Source organism: Gymnoscopelus microlampas (assembly GCF_963454915.1).
Source record: "Gymnoscopelus microlampas genome assembly, chromosome: 19".
Classification (NCBI taxonomy): domain Eukaryota; kingdom Metazoa; phylum Chordata; class Actinopteri; order Myctophiformes; family Myctophidae; genus Gymnoscopelus; species Gymnoscopelus microlampas.
Genome location: NC_139956.1, coordinates 12803742 through 12817666, shown reverse-complemented (window position 1 = coordinate 12817666; position 13925 = coordinate 12803742). Strand labels below are relative to the sequence as shown.

Below are 13925 nucleotides of genomic sequence, written 5' to 3'. Positions count from 1 at the left end.
AAAAAAATACAATGGTGAACGATAGTTATCGTTATAGTTATAGTAATCTCTCAAGAACAGATTCTGCTCTGCGTTTGAATCTGTCGGGGGGGTTCGTCATATCGCGTACGCACTGGCCTACAAGTGGGCGTGCCTTCAGATCAGGAAGCAGGCCGCGCTTTACCCAATCAAATGTAGTGGGCGGGATTTACGTGTCCGCCGATCCTTCCCCACTCAAAACAAACAGAAACCCCGGTTTCCTTGCGCACGTGTGCTACGTCGACTTCCTCCCAGAGCCAACTGAGATAGTAAAAACAGCAGAGGGCGCTGTTTTTCCTTTTCATTTGGCGATGGTTTCCCAGATTGTAGTTATAATGCTCAGTGTGAATGGCCCTTAAGGGTATAAAACGATTCATATAATGTGAAATAAATACACTGGAACCATGGGTGACACAGGTCACAGAAAGTGGCATGCAATCTGTGACATTCAATCAGGTCCTTTTGACTTCCTGTTTGCACTCATAACGCCTGGGTAGCCCTGTATCCAATACAACCGAACGCTCTGCAACTTGTGGGCTAGTACATTGCTTCTCAAACCTTTTCATGTCAAGGACCCCAAATTGATACAGTATGTATTTGGCCGCAGACCCCAATCTGAAAATATTTTGTGCAAGAGAAAACCATAAAAGATTTGTGTTCTTAAAATGTTTCAAAAGTATTCACATTTTTACACAAGCTCATAATGTGTTGCATTGCAACTCATGCAACAAACGCAATGCATTGTGAGCTTGTAGATCACCTGTTTTCAAATAGCAGATGTATATAAGGTTAAAGTGGTTAAACGGATTTTGATGCTGTGTTGAAAATTTTGCTGTGGACCCCCTGGAACCCCCCAAGGACCACTGGAGGTCTCCGGGACCCACTTTGAGAACCATTGGGTTAGTGAAAACAGTCTGCACAGCTCCCTATTCTACTGACCAGAGGTGGAGGAGAGGAAGTGGTCTTTTAAATAAAAAACACACCTGTGTGAAGGTAGCGGCGCCTTTGATACATTTTGTCATCAATAAGTGTTTATAATGTGTTTATAGCCACGTGTCACGTGAAGCTTGACCAATCACTTTGTTGACGTGTCTGACCAATCAGAACGTTGACGCAAAAGCCAGGTATAGAGGGCTACCGCTCTATACCTAAAGGTATAGAGCGGCTAGCGCCGCTAAAAAACACAACGTCAGGGCTGAGATTGTTTTCTTAGCGATAATTCTATCCATTACTTTTCGGCTAAATCGAATAAACAAGAAGTGCATTTTTAAAACACAAACAAATCAACATAAAAAAAAACCTCTAATTGTTTGTTTTTAAATAATCAGATTAGTCTGATTAACCACTTAAGCCCTATTGTATACTTTGTTGTGCAATGATGTTGCGCAAGAATAGCGTTGCATAGTAGATCGCCTATTTTCTGTCTTTTTACTGCTGTATCTACTGTAAAATAGAAAAAAAGGAAAACAATTAAATTGATTATTTTATTAAAGTTGATTCTTTTTTTAATAATGAATTACACTGATTAATTAAATTAACTTAACCGTGAAAAGATGACTGCTCCTTGTGAGGAGAGAGTGAGCAGGAAGACGTGGATGCATTTGTATTAACAACCACCCCTACCTCCACGGTGCTCCTATGGGAATAGACTGTTGGCCAACTTCCAAAGCCGGTTTTATGATTTAATTCTTTTTTATAGCACGCACAACATAAAATGATCTGCTTGTTAAAACACGGGATAAAGTCTATGCAGATGTGCTTCTCTGAGAAATTCCCTTTGCCCAGTTTAAAACACTGTTTTTGGCGACACGCTGTCAGTTTGCCAGACTGCTCTCTGGATACCAATAAAACTCATATCTTTTAGGGCAAATTTGTTAGTCATTTGACAAGATAATCTTATGGCTGCATTACCACTGAGGAAAAGCTATAGGGAAATCATTTCTCCTCATTAACCACTGGCTGTATAAAATCCAAAGCCCTCTGTGCTTCATTAGGAAGATTGGAAAAGTCAGACATGAGGTGAGCATGTGTTCTCGCCAGGTAATGTCTGTTGCTTCTGCTCCAAAGCCAAGACATGTTAACCACTTATTATTTCACTTAAATGGACGCCATGGGGTGAAGCTACCCTGGGGGAGAACATTCAGGGGTTTGTTAAAATCCTCCATATTACTGAGAATGACAAAACAACCAGATTTGCATAGTGGCCATTTTGCTCTTAACCACATAACCCCTGGTGTTTTCAAGATTTTCAATAACTGTGAAAATAGCATACTGTACCTAGAAGCTTGCATTGCAACGTGTTGTGAACTTGTAGATCGGCTATTTTGGCCATTTGTGGTACAACCAAGTATAGGGCTTAAGTGGACAAATCATACTTGGGAAATGCAGGTATGACGTAGGAGCAAAATGGCCGAGTATGACGTAAGAGTGAAATGGACACCGGGTGAATATGGTCAACACAGAGGAAACCTGCCACTGATGGGTACAGTACAGCAGAAGTGGACACCTCTCCACTGCCCTGTTGGTAACATGCATTCTCTTAACGTTCTGTAAATTGGGATCTCTGTCTTGCGGGAGTGACAACAAAACCACAAAATCAATAGCCGCTCGACACACGGGACCCACTTTCAGTCCGACCACGCCGAATTAATTCTGCTTCCCTCGACTCCGGCGACCATTACAGAAGAAATGACTGCGTGTGGGTGTGGGTATGTGACACCCGCGACACGTGCACAATCCCAGTCTTATTTTAAGTCCGCCAAAGGCAACGATGACGGCGCCGATATATGAACAAGCGTCTGTGAGTAAATTGCACAACTGCTACTGTGCGTATCTAAGAGGACAGATGTTCTACATATTTGCCTCAACTGTTACCAGACCCCCCCCCCTCCCCTCACACACACACACACACACACACGTTTGTTTTTATTTGTGAGAACATCCATTTTAGGATGGGGGTCTTCAACACAGGCCAAGGACCCCTTAGCTGTGAGTGAGACAAAGCAGGGACTCCCTGTTGTTTAAAAAATTAAAAAAATAAATAGAAAGTCTTCCATGCAACTTGGTTAGAGGCTTGCTTGTACCATATTTAGCTGATTGTTTCTTTAATGCCTGTTGACCAATGAGAAAATTGAGACTTTATTGGAAGTATTCCGCAGGTTTTTCTTTCAAGTGACTGTGGTGCTGCAATTTGACGGCTTCATTGTTTGACAGAACTATCCTCAGTGTTGTGTTTTTGTTGTTTTTTTTGTTTACACATTATCTTTGATAGTAATATGTTGGATTCATGTTAATGTGTATTTAACAACATTAAAGTTTTGTTTTAGGACAGTGATTTTATGAATGCTATGTTTCAGCGGGGGTTTTGTGGCATGTTTAACCCTAAAGCCGAACATAGCAGATCTACAAGCTCACAATTGTCCTCACAATGTCTATTTCTCAAATTCTACAGTACTTGTGGGGACAGTCGGCCCTCACAAATAGTAATTTAAGTATACACACACACACACACACACACACACACACACACACACACACACACACACACACACACACACACACACACACACACACACACACACCTTGTTTGATCTGTTATGTCTGTTACAAGGATCCATTCAACAATTACATGGTAAGCGGCCATGGTCGGTGCACTTGTCCTTCCTGTTGACGACACCCAGACCAAATAATTAATCAGTGGCTCAGGAAAGTGTGCCGTCCGGTTAATTACATGCCGCACAAATCCATCTTTTTTTCTTTTTTTTTCTGCCCTTGTAGAGTTTTATTTAGACTTGTTTGCGTGTGTACAAACAACACTCTCAGCAAAACAAAGATAGGGGAAATTTCCGGGCTGTCTCCTGTTTAATGAATTCCATTGCTGCTGCTGCGGTGGAAATCTATATAACAAAGAAAACGGGAAAAAAAAAAAGAAAACCTCTCCGCCAAGGAGCTCAAATCCTTGCCCCGAGAAGACGGCATAAGAAGCCTTCTAAAATCAAAATGGCGTTCCGTATGTATTTTTGTGTTGTGCACCAAAATTAGCTGATCTACAAGTTCAGAACGCACCGCACTCGACACGTTCTGAGCTTGTAGATCAGCTATTTTCGGTGCACGACACGATGAACATTCCAAGTATAAATCAGGCTTTAGAAGCATGGCTGTAGCCCTATCTGATAGGGAGCCAGAGGAATTATAAAGGCCCTGTCTGCAGAGTGACATTAATTCCCATATACTGCTTCATCCTAAAAAAAAGTCCAGGATTTTCAATTTGAACTGATTCGGCAACTAGTTCTAATTAACATCAGCATGTGGTAATTCTAATTCTTTGGTAATCCCCCCCCCCCCCCCCGCGCCGTCCTTTTTTGTCAGTTTTCTGACACAAAGTTTGTATCTAGTACACTCGCTATCTCTTCATTTTCACACTCTCCCTCATTTTTTTCTTTTTTTTTGGTCTGGATGTCTCGCTGTTTTTTTTCCCGCTGATCCTCTGAAGTCCTCCCAAGTTGAGAGGAGTCAGAAGTCTGTGTGCCTCCTATCTCTGTGCTCTCTCACTACTGGGAGTCTGGTCCGTTTGTGTTCACTTGAGGAGTGTGAAGTCGCTGCTTTATGTATTTCAGCTGCAATAACCCCAGGGATAAGCCGAGGAGTTGTGGGGCCATTGATGCGCGACATGTTGGTGCCAGGGCGAGGAAGGGAAGGACGACAGGGTCTGTTCGTTGCAGCGTCTGCGTGTTAGTGTGTGGGAAGAGATGCTGAAAGTTTTTGCCAAGGGCAGTGACACCAGTAATCGTCGCGCTCGGTTGTGTCACAAACACCTTCAGATCTAAAGTAACAGCCATGAAAGCCAGCCGGATGACTCCCTTTGGCTCACAGGAGGAAAGCCAGGGATAGTCACTGTTTTTACTCCATCTCACTTTTTGTTTTCCCTTCCTCCTATCCTCTTTCCTTCTAGATCCATTACCAGCATGAATCTGATTTATTATACTGATTTATTATCTTATCGTGTGGACAGAAAGTAGACACAGGCACTTGACAGAACAATAAAAAAAGGACTTAAACACAATCAGTAAATCTGTTTGTTTGGGTCTTAAACAGGCCCAACACAATGATTCAGTATTACTATGCCATGCATCATAATTTCAGTTGAGATAAATGGAAAATGCCTCTTTGTGTTCTTGAGATCTGTGCTTATGTAGGCTTGAACCAACTAATTTCAACCAATGATATCATGACATCCACCCATCAATAAATCTTCAAAACTCCATGTTTGCTTTGACACGCCCAGTTCACAATGTTCAAATCAAATTCCATCCAATGTTACAATACAGTATGTCAGTCCTGTTTCACTTTGAAATACATCATGATACGGAAGGTTAGGCTATCCAACATACTGTCTGGACTTTAATAGTTGTGTCTGCATGCAGTACCAGCTCAGTGGCCTTGTGGTTAGAGTGTCCACCCTGAGACTAGGAGGTCAGGGTTCAATCCTGGGCAGAGTCATACCAAAGACTATAAAAATGGGACCCAATGCCTCCCTGCTTGGCACTCAGCATCAAGGGTTGGACTCGGGGTAATTACAATTCTTTGGTTAAGTAAAAGTACCAATACTGCAATATAGAAATACTCTATATATAGTAAAAGTCCAGAATTAAAAATTTACTTGAGTAAAAGTACAAAAGTATTGGCATCAAAATGTACTTGAAGTACCAAAAGTAAAAGTATTAAAATGTTTGAAAATAGCAGAGAAAAGTCGCGATGCGACGCGTTGTGAGCTTGTAGATCGGCTATTTTCAAATAGCCCTAGGTATAAAATAGGGCTAAAGTGGTTAATGTATGCTTTATAATATGGTAATTTATATCTGAAAAGTAACTAGTAACTAAAGTTTTCAAATAATTGTAGTGGAGTAAAGTACAGAAAATGGGAAATACTCCAGTAAAGTAAAACATCCTCAAAAGTGTACTCAAGTACAGTACTTGAGTAAATGTACTTAAGTTACTTTACACCATTGCTTGTACATCATGACCTATGGGCCACATGGCGCGGGAGCCATTGATTTCCAAGGCTACTTACTTACTGCATGCAGTGAAGAACCTTCTTGTGTGTGTCTCACCTGCAGTGTACCACCATGGGTCCTGCATCTGGAGGGTTGCAGGCTTTGACTCGTCTGAGGAAGGCCAGGAATGGCGTGGGGTGCTCAGGTACCCCGTGGTCTGGCCATGCCGTGAACTGGAACTGCCTGACCTCTCTCTTCTCACTGGAGCCGTTCTGAGACAGAGAGAACAAATAAATAAATGCTTGTGCGATGTCAATTGATGGTGTCGTATTTAAGACCCCTGTCTTTGGGGAAAAAAGTGGTCCTTTCCTATGCTGCTATAGCCTTCCTGTGTGTCCCTAAGGGGCTGTGTGCACCGAAAGCGGTTTCTTGAGTTGCCAGCACTTTTCTGCTATGCATTTCTACAGTATGGTAAAGACACGCTAGGAGCGCTCCTCTTCCCAATGCTGTGTATGGCGTTTCTCACGTCCACCGTTTTTTTTTTTACACTTTTTGGAGAGGAGCGCCGGTCATCAATGTCGGCAGAGGGTTGGAGAGAAGCGCCCACAAGTGGCAAACATTGACCAGATGCATCTTGCTCAGTGCATGTGTAGCACTCTGGACATATCTAAAATGCTGCTCTGCAACCCAAAAAATACGCTTTCTGTGGCCCCTAATGCTGTCTTCCTCTAAGTCTCAAAGAAAATGGACAATTAGGGGTTGTTGCAAACTAAAAGAAAAAGATAAAAACAATCAAGGCTTTGTCGGGTGAAAAAGAACAGATTTTTTAATTTTTTTACACGCAGGTGCTTAGTCTCTGATGTCAACTTACTTTATAAAGTGCAAACGTCCTGACACAGTACGTGGCCAGCTCCACTGTGTCCAGCAGTGTGACCTGAATGAGACCATATGTCTCTGTCCCTCTTGTGGGCCAGTACTGGTCACATTTCACCTGCAACACAGAGCAGAAATAACATCACGCCAAGCATAGTACATCGTTGCTGTCAGGTGGAAACCTTGTATGTCCACCGTCACTTTTCAGGAAATGGGAAAAAATAACTCAAAGCTCTTGTTAATACTTTGCAGAGGTTATATATTTATAAAACCCACATCTAACAAAAATAGAAAATGTACAACAAGCACAACACATTATGATGCAACGTGTTATGAGCTTGTACAGTAGATGGACTATTTTCACTACTTTTGCGCGACACTGTTATATGACAATGTACAGGCCATTCTTTTTTCTTTTTTTTTAATGGAGATACAGGGTTTCTGAACGACGTGACGAAATAAAGTTAGGAACCTAAGCTTTCACTTGTCTCTGCCAAAACATTCCATCCTCTATTCATATAAAATCTGTTCTAATATTGGCAAAACAAATACACATCGCAGTTTATACAGACCAGGTGCGATTTCACAGTCAAGAAATAAGCTTGAGAGAGTTGGATGGGGACAGACTGCTATTTATTGTTCTGACAGGCTCTATAATTGCAATCATAACCGCAGTTTTCCAATCATATTACAGGCTTGGGTTTATTATGATTATACAGCTTTGTTGCCCAGCGAACGGCCAATAAAACACTGTTCCATTACAGTAATTGTTTAGCTGCCAAAGAGACGCCCTGCTAATACAGTGGAAGGAAATGACAGATGCAGATGTTTGACCTAATACGGGCTATTCGTAACGTACTATATCGTCACTGTCGGGTGGGAACCTTGTATGTCCAAAACTGCTGCCTTTCAGGAAAAGGGGGAAAAAAAGAACCTATGTTCCAATGAATCCAATGTAGTTATTATTTAGTCACAAGCTCTTGTTCATACTTTTCAAGATCCACAGACACACTTGATAACCACCACACAAAATCTATAATAGCAAAAATAGCCAATCTACAAGCAACGTGTCTCGCAAGCTTATTGATCTTCTATTTTTGCATGACACTTTTGTATGATGAAGTAGGGCACTAATTTATGAAAAAACAGTTGCAATACGGAGATATGGGATTTTTGCCCGACAGCAATGATAAGCTTATGCGAGAGCTAGCATAGTTTCAGGGATTCAGCACATTCCAAATATCAACATGATGATCAAGCGCTTTTTCGTGGCCGAATATAAGAGCAAATGGTCGACCAGCATTAATAATAAAATATGATATTGACGACGGAGGCAATGGAGGGATTCAGATCAGAATAGCACTTAGTCATTCAGGAGGCAGTCGATATTAGAACTCTGGATATGCAAAACACAAATATAGCTCATCATGTGCTATGCAGAGAACGGTACGAGTAATCAATACGCCGTTAGTAGCAACAAAAGCTCCAAATGTCAAAGTGTGTGTGTGTGTGTGTGTGTGTGTAGAGTTTCACCTATCATGCCCATAATAGGGATCGATTACTAATCAATTATTTTATCAAATTATCCATTATCGCAACAAAAAAATCGATTCAATCAATTAGTTTGATTAACACATTGACTGCCATGGACGTAATATTACGTCATCTCAAATCCAATGCTTGAACGCTACTAACCTAATATTAAGTCATCTGGTGTTTTTAGTGATTACACTAGAGGGCACTCTTCGCCAACCTATGAATGATGCCTTGACTTTGAGAGAAGGATACACCCGGAGATGACATCATCTAAAACATTTTCTCCCCGTCCACTACAATGTTATCAGATTTATAAAAAATACATTCATCTCTGATTTCTTTTCCCAGATTGCCTTTTTGGTGAAAACGAGCTATATTCAACTACAGAACGGACGATCGCGGTTACAAGGTTTTTTTTCGGTGGAAAGAAGAGACATCCACCGAGACATCCGTTTGTTTACATCCGCGTTGAAAAGAATTATGTGGATCGTCAAAATAAGGTAAAACCGCTGGCAGTGGCGGATGAATTAACTCATTAATACCTGGCAATGAATGTGTTAACTGTCAGGGCAATTTCTTTTTTTTTTAGCTCTGGCAGATTTGTCTGGTTTCCAGGCTATACTAAATAGTTCATTCACCGTTCACTTTCCAAGGTCAACATCGATCAGCCTCCCTGTCAAAAACAAGTTTTTGGAAAAGGCATACAAAGGTAAAATATTGCTGTCGGGCAGAAATCTCATATCTCCATATTTCAACTTTTAGTTATTTTCCCCCCGTAAATTGATATCTTACTTCGTCATACTACAGTGTCACTCAAAAGTAGCAAACATAGCTGATCTACAAGCTCACAACTTGTCGCGTTGTGTCGCGTTGTGAGCTTGCAGATCGTCTATTTAAAATGTACGTTTTTTTTTTCTGAAAATGCACGACTTTGGACACATGGTACAAGGTTTCCAAACCGACCCTGAGCATCTGAACCTTGAGGAGTTAGTGGGTGGGTGGAAGGACGATGATGGCTTACTAAAGCTACTTTAGTAAAAAGTTGAATTAATTAAAATATTTGGAAAACATTTGGAATATTTTTGCCTATAATGACATGCCCAAAATATGGTTGCCAGGTTGGACATGGTTAACCGAGAGAAGAAAATTATGTGTGTGAATTGGTATAGAGGAGAGAAAGTCGGGAACCAAGTAAAGACCCCTGGGGGACCCCGGTCAATATACTGTAGTATAGCGGTGTTTCTCAAAGTCCAAGGGTCTATGAGAGGGTTCTGAATGGACCCATCCAACTCTGAGATGGTACAAATTGAATCAATGGACACTTACAGTACTGGTCTGTTCCATTTGTACCCTCTCAGAGTTATGGGGGGGTCCTTGAAATTTAAAAAAGTTTTAGAATCACTGGTATACAGGGTTCAAGTCATACAGGATAAATTCATGCTTGTATTTCCTACCCTGGACCTCTCCTCCAGTTTAGTCATCATGACGATGTTGGCACTCCTCTGCTCCCAGATCATTCTCCAGAAGTCCCCAAATGTCTCTGGCAGAGAGCCCTGGGTGGCGATGTAGGCATTCTGCTTCCTGTAGCCATCAATGTAGTTGGCATTGATATAATCACTGCCGGGAATGCCTGCAGTAAGAGACAGCCAATGCTTAAACGCTGCCGAAGTGCATTTCAGTTCATTGTTGACGATTGTCATAGTCTATAGCAGTGGTTCTCAACCAGTGGTCCGGGGACCACCAGTGGTCCTTGAGGGGGCTCCAGGTGGTCCCCAGGTAAATGATGGAGTTGGTAACCAAATGGACCCTTACAGATCTTTAACTCTTGAGAGCGTAAAATGAAACCAAATGGTTTAATTTTACGCTCTCAAGAGTGAAATTATTGTTAAACATCTGCATTACTTAATTAAAGAATTGTTATTTTGATCAACGTGTGCCTGTTATCTCTCCTATTGGTACCAACATCAATACAGCATGGAATTGTGGACAGAATCGTATCCAACGATAACTTAAAACAAATATTCTAAGTCTTGGGTATGAGATTCTAAATGTCATCAAATGGTGGTCCGTGGCTCAAATGCCCAACAAATAATGGACCTTGACATGAAAAGGGTTGAAAACTACTGGTCTATATAAGCACAATATTTATGATACAACAGGTACTGACATAGAATTCAATCCAACGTCTATTTTGGCTGATCTTGGTGTTGACATTTTAAAGGATCACTTCACCCACTTTCAACCGTATCTGCATACAATTGGTCCTCGCTATTGCTCATTATAAGATAGCACCATGTCTCTCTACTCACTGTGTGCCTCATTGTTGGGATATGGATATTTCAGAAACCTGCCTACCAGTGACATCATCGGTAGACTGGTTTAGAAAGTGTTTTATCAAAGCAGAGCGAGTAGACAAAAATGGTGCCATCTTATAATGAGCATCAGTGAGGACCACGTATATGAAGATAAGGTTGAAATATGGGTGACGTGCTCCTTTAACATGATGCATTTTGCGGTTAAGCATCGCCCCGGCACACCCACACGACGGCCTATGGCTGGCATTAAATCAACCGGATTCATATTTTCTGCTGGCAAGATCACTATTTTACCGTAAGCACAGCGAACATTGGGGCAATGTTATGGCCCCAAGGGCAGAGGCTAAAAACCTGCAAGAAAGGGTTGTAGTTTTCATATTCAGATTTAGCCCCATTGACATCGCTGGTGTAAACCTTTCAGCACGACTTCGGTGGCGCTTCGGAGACACACAGTGCTAAGTGTTGTGACTATAGCGATCATGTTGACAATTGACATTGGGAATTGTTAAGTAAACACAGCAGCACGCTGGAGAGAGGGGGTGAATGGATGTGGGCAGAGACAGTGACATAGAGACAGAAAGATGTGTATAACAGTAATTAACCTTGGTTGTTTTACACACATAGAAAAGCCAATAAGCGACTCGAAGGTAGTGGGCTTGGCTGTTAGTCAAATCAATCTAATTCTCCATCTATTGGCAGTTAGCGGGCGAGGTAATGTCAGATGCAGTTAGTCACGAGGTTCATGTCTCATAGTGAGTTCCCTTGGCATTGTTGGTTTGATAATGCATGAGGTTTGACCTGGTCTTTCTTCTGTGTCAAATTGAATTGGCCCACCTCGCCGGATGTGCATGTGTTGCTTTCTCCTCCTGGTTTGAAATTTTCATTGGGCAGCCTTGACACAAAAAGGCAGAAAAAAACACTAGTGCCGGTATTAGCTGGTGTTCTTTTGTGATTGCAGAATTTCTACCATTCCCCCCCAAAAAGGCTTTGCATTTGCTATCTACATTCAAGTTAAATCCATAGTCTGTTTCCACTATCTACTACTAACTTGAATCCACAGATAAAGCTTAGTCTTTAAAAGTCCCTTTCAGAATCAGCTACCACACACAGAGCAAAACAAATAAACAAACCAAAAAAAGGGTGAAAAAGGGAAATCCTGGCAAAACAGTTTTCTTTCCTTTTCCTTTTTCTTGCCCTCCACTGCTTGCTGATTCTTGCTCGTCTTTTCTAGCGCTAAATGAAAGGCACCGCGGTGGAGCTGACAGCTAGTCAATGCTTCAGGACTGGCAGTTTGGGTGCACCGTGCACACATGGTCTACCAAGATAAGTCTCATCTGCATGGACGCCACGTCTCACCGAACCCCTTCACTCCAACTCCTACTCCTTTTTCTCCCCCACATCCCTCAGTCTCGCTTTTTTTCCCAGGTAACTTATTCAGGGGAGGAAAAAAATGAGAAAATATAATATGGACATATTCAAAACCCCATCGTTTTTTTTTAAACGGCACCCTTTTTTTCTCTCCTGCTGTGCGGCCAGGCGGCTGTGTATTTCCATGCCCGACAAGGGTTAAATACAATTAAGCTTGCCAGCTTTTCAAATTGAAAGGAAATGGCAAAAGAGACATTGTTGTGGTTTAATGAGAACGAGGCGAGTTGGTAAAAACATATTTGCTAAATGGTTTCAGCTGCACGCTGTCTGTCACTCAGGATTTGTATAAAAATGCAACCATCTTTTTTCCCCCCGCCGACTGTTAATACTTGTTAAAAAACAAACACTGACTCAGGACTCAAACCTCCCTATACCAAGCAGAATTTTGTCATCAAAGGCTAAAATCTTTAACAGTTTGACATTTAAATGGGTTTTAAGATGGAAAAAGCCATTTGAAGTTAAGTTGTTCTTGCCGCATTGGTTTGCTGCACCTCCAGGAAATGTGTCTACATTCTGTTTTCTCATCGTCTCACTAACATAACGATTCATGAGCGTGGCATGATTTTTCCAACAACTGGAAAAGAACCAGACACTAGAATCAGAAGTTCCCCCCCATTGCAGCATGGAAAGAAAGCCCTGGGCCCTGGAAACTAAACAGATTGAATTTTGTTTTGATTTTCCTGTTTTAGAAGCAGTGACCTCTTTGTGGAACAGTTGCCCAGTGACTCAAGTTTGTCCATTTTAAGCAGTGTCTTTACACAGTTAAAAATAGGCTTGTAACAGCTCCCACACTAAACATAGAACAATGGAGAACAGACTGTGTACGGTATGCTGAAAGGTTTTAGAGCGGGGGTTTTCAAAGTGTGAGGCGCGTGCCCACCGGTGAGGGTGGTGCCAGAGCATTGGGGGGTGTGTGTGGTGAAACATGAGGTGAAAGGGACCGTCAGTCAGGAGGAACAACATGAAGTTACCAGTTGTGTCCGATTCACCAGTTTTGTCAGATTCGCGCAACAACGGTTGCTACATTTCTTATTATCTACTGTAGTTACTAGCCTATACTAAATCCACCATACAAATAGTGAAAAGATCACTTGTCAGTCAGTAGTACAACTCTGGCGCAGTAGCAAACTATTACTTGACTTATTAGTTGAAAGTATCCCATTGTCTGTTCATGAGTAGCCTCGCATAGCCAGAAAATCTAAGATCTACATCTACCGATTTATGATTCTAAATACAATGCTGGGGTTTGTATAGTGGAGAAAACCAGTGCTGATAAACCTACATCCACCAATGAAAACCAATCCTGATTCCTCACAAGATAAGGGACCACCCTAATGTCTTTGCATTGGTTTTGTAAAATGTTTGTTTTAGCATTTCTGAATAGTTTCCACCCAGTCTTTACTTAAGGTGTCACTGGACAAATCGTTAGGCTGAGATGTCCTATTGTCTAGCTACGTGAGACTACTTCATGGGTAGTATGTAGTGAGTATTCTGTCCCTGTGTTGAACATAGCTGGCACAGCTAGGCCTATCAAGAGGACGCTAAAACACAATGAAAAAACTTAGTGTTGTTGTTTTCTGCATTTCTGTGTATGATAATTAATATTATGAGGCTGATGTTGATTTAATAAACTGTAGCTTCCTGCATGTGAGTAGTTACATTTATAACACATTGTCATGTAGCATGTTTTTATATAAACACATTCAGAATCAGATATCTCTATAAGTAAATAGAGAGGGGTAGCAGCATAATTTAACTAAAC

At 41.5% G+C, this 13925-nt stretch overlaps 1 protein-coding gene across 4 annotated transcripts in view; it reads right to left on the bottom strand.

Moving 5' to 3' along the window:
- LOC311034628 (receptor-type tyrosine-protein phosphatase delta) overlaps window positions 1–13925 on the bottom strand; it is a 190870-nt gene that overhangs the window by 15889 nt on the left and 161056 nt on the right. For all 4 annotated transcript variants that reach the window (XM_084042527.1, XM_084042529.1, XM_084042528.1 and 1 more), the window contains 3 exons: window positions 9875–10050; window positions 6883–7002; window positions 6129–6283 (listed from right to left, as the gene is read on the bottom strand). In XM_084042527.1, coding sequence (XP_083898653.1) covers window positions 6129–6283; window positions 6883–7002; window positions 9875–10050 — 451 coding nt within the window. The remainder of the gene's footprint in view (window positions 1–6128; window positions 6284–6882; window positions 7003–9874; window positions 10051–13925) is intronic.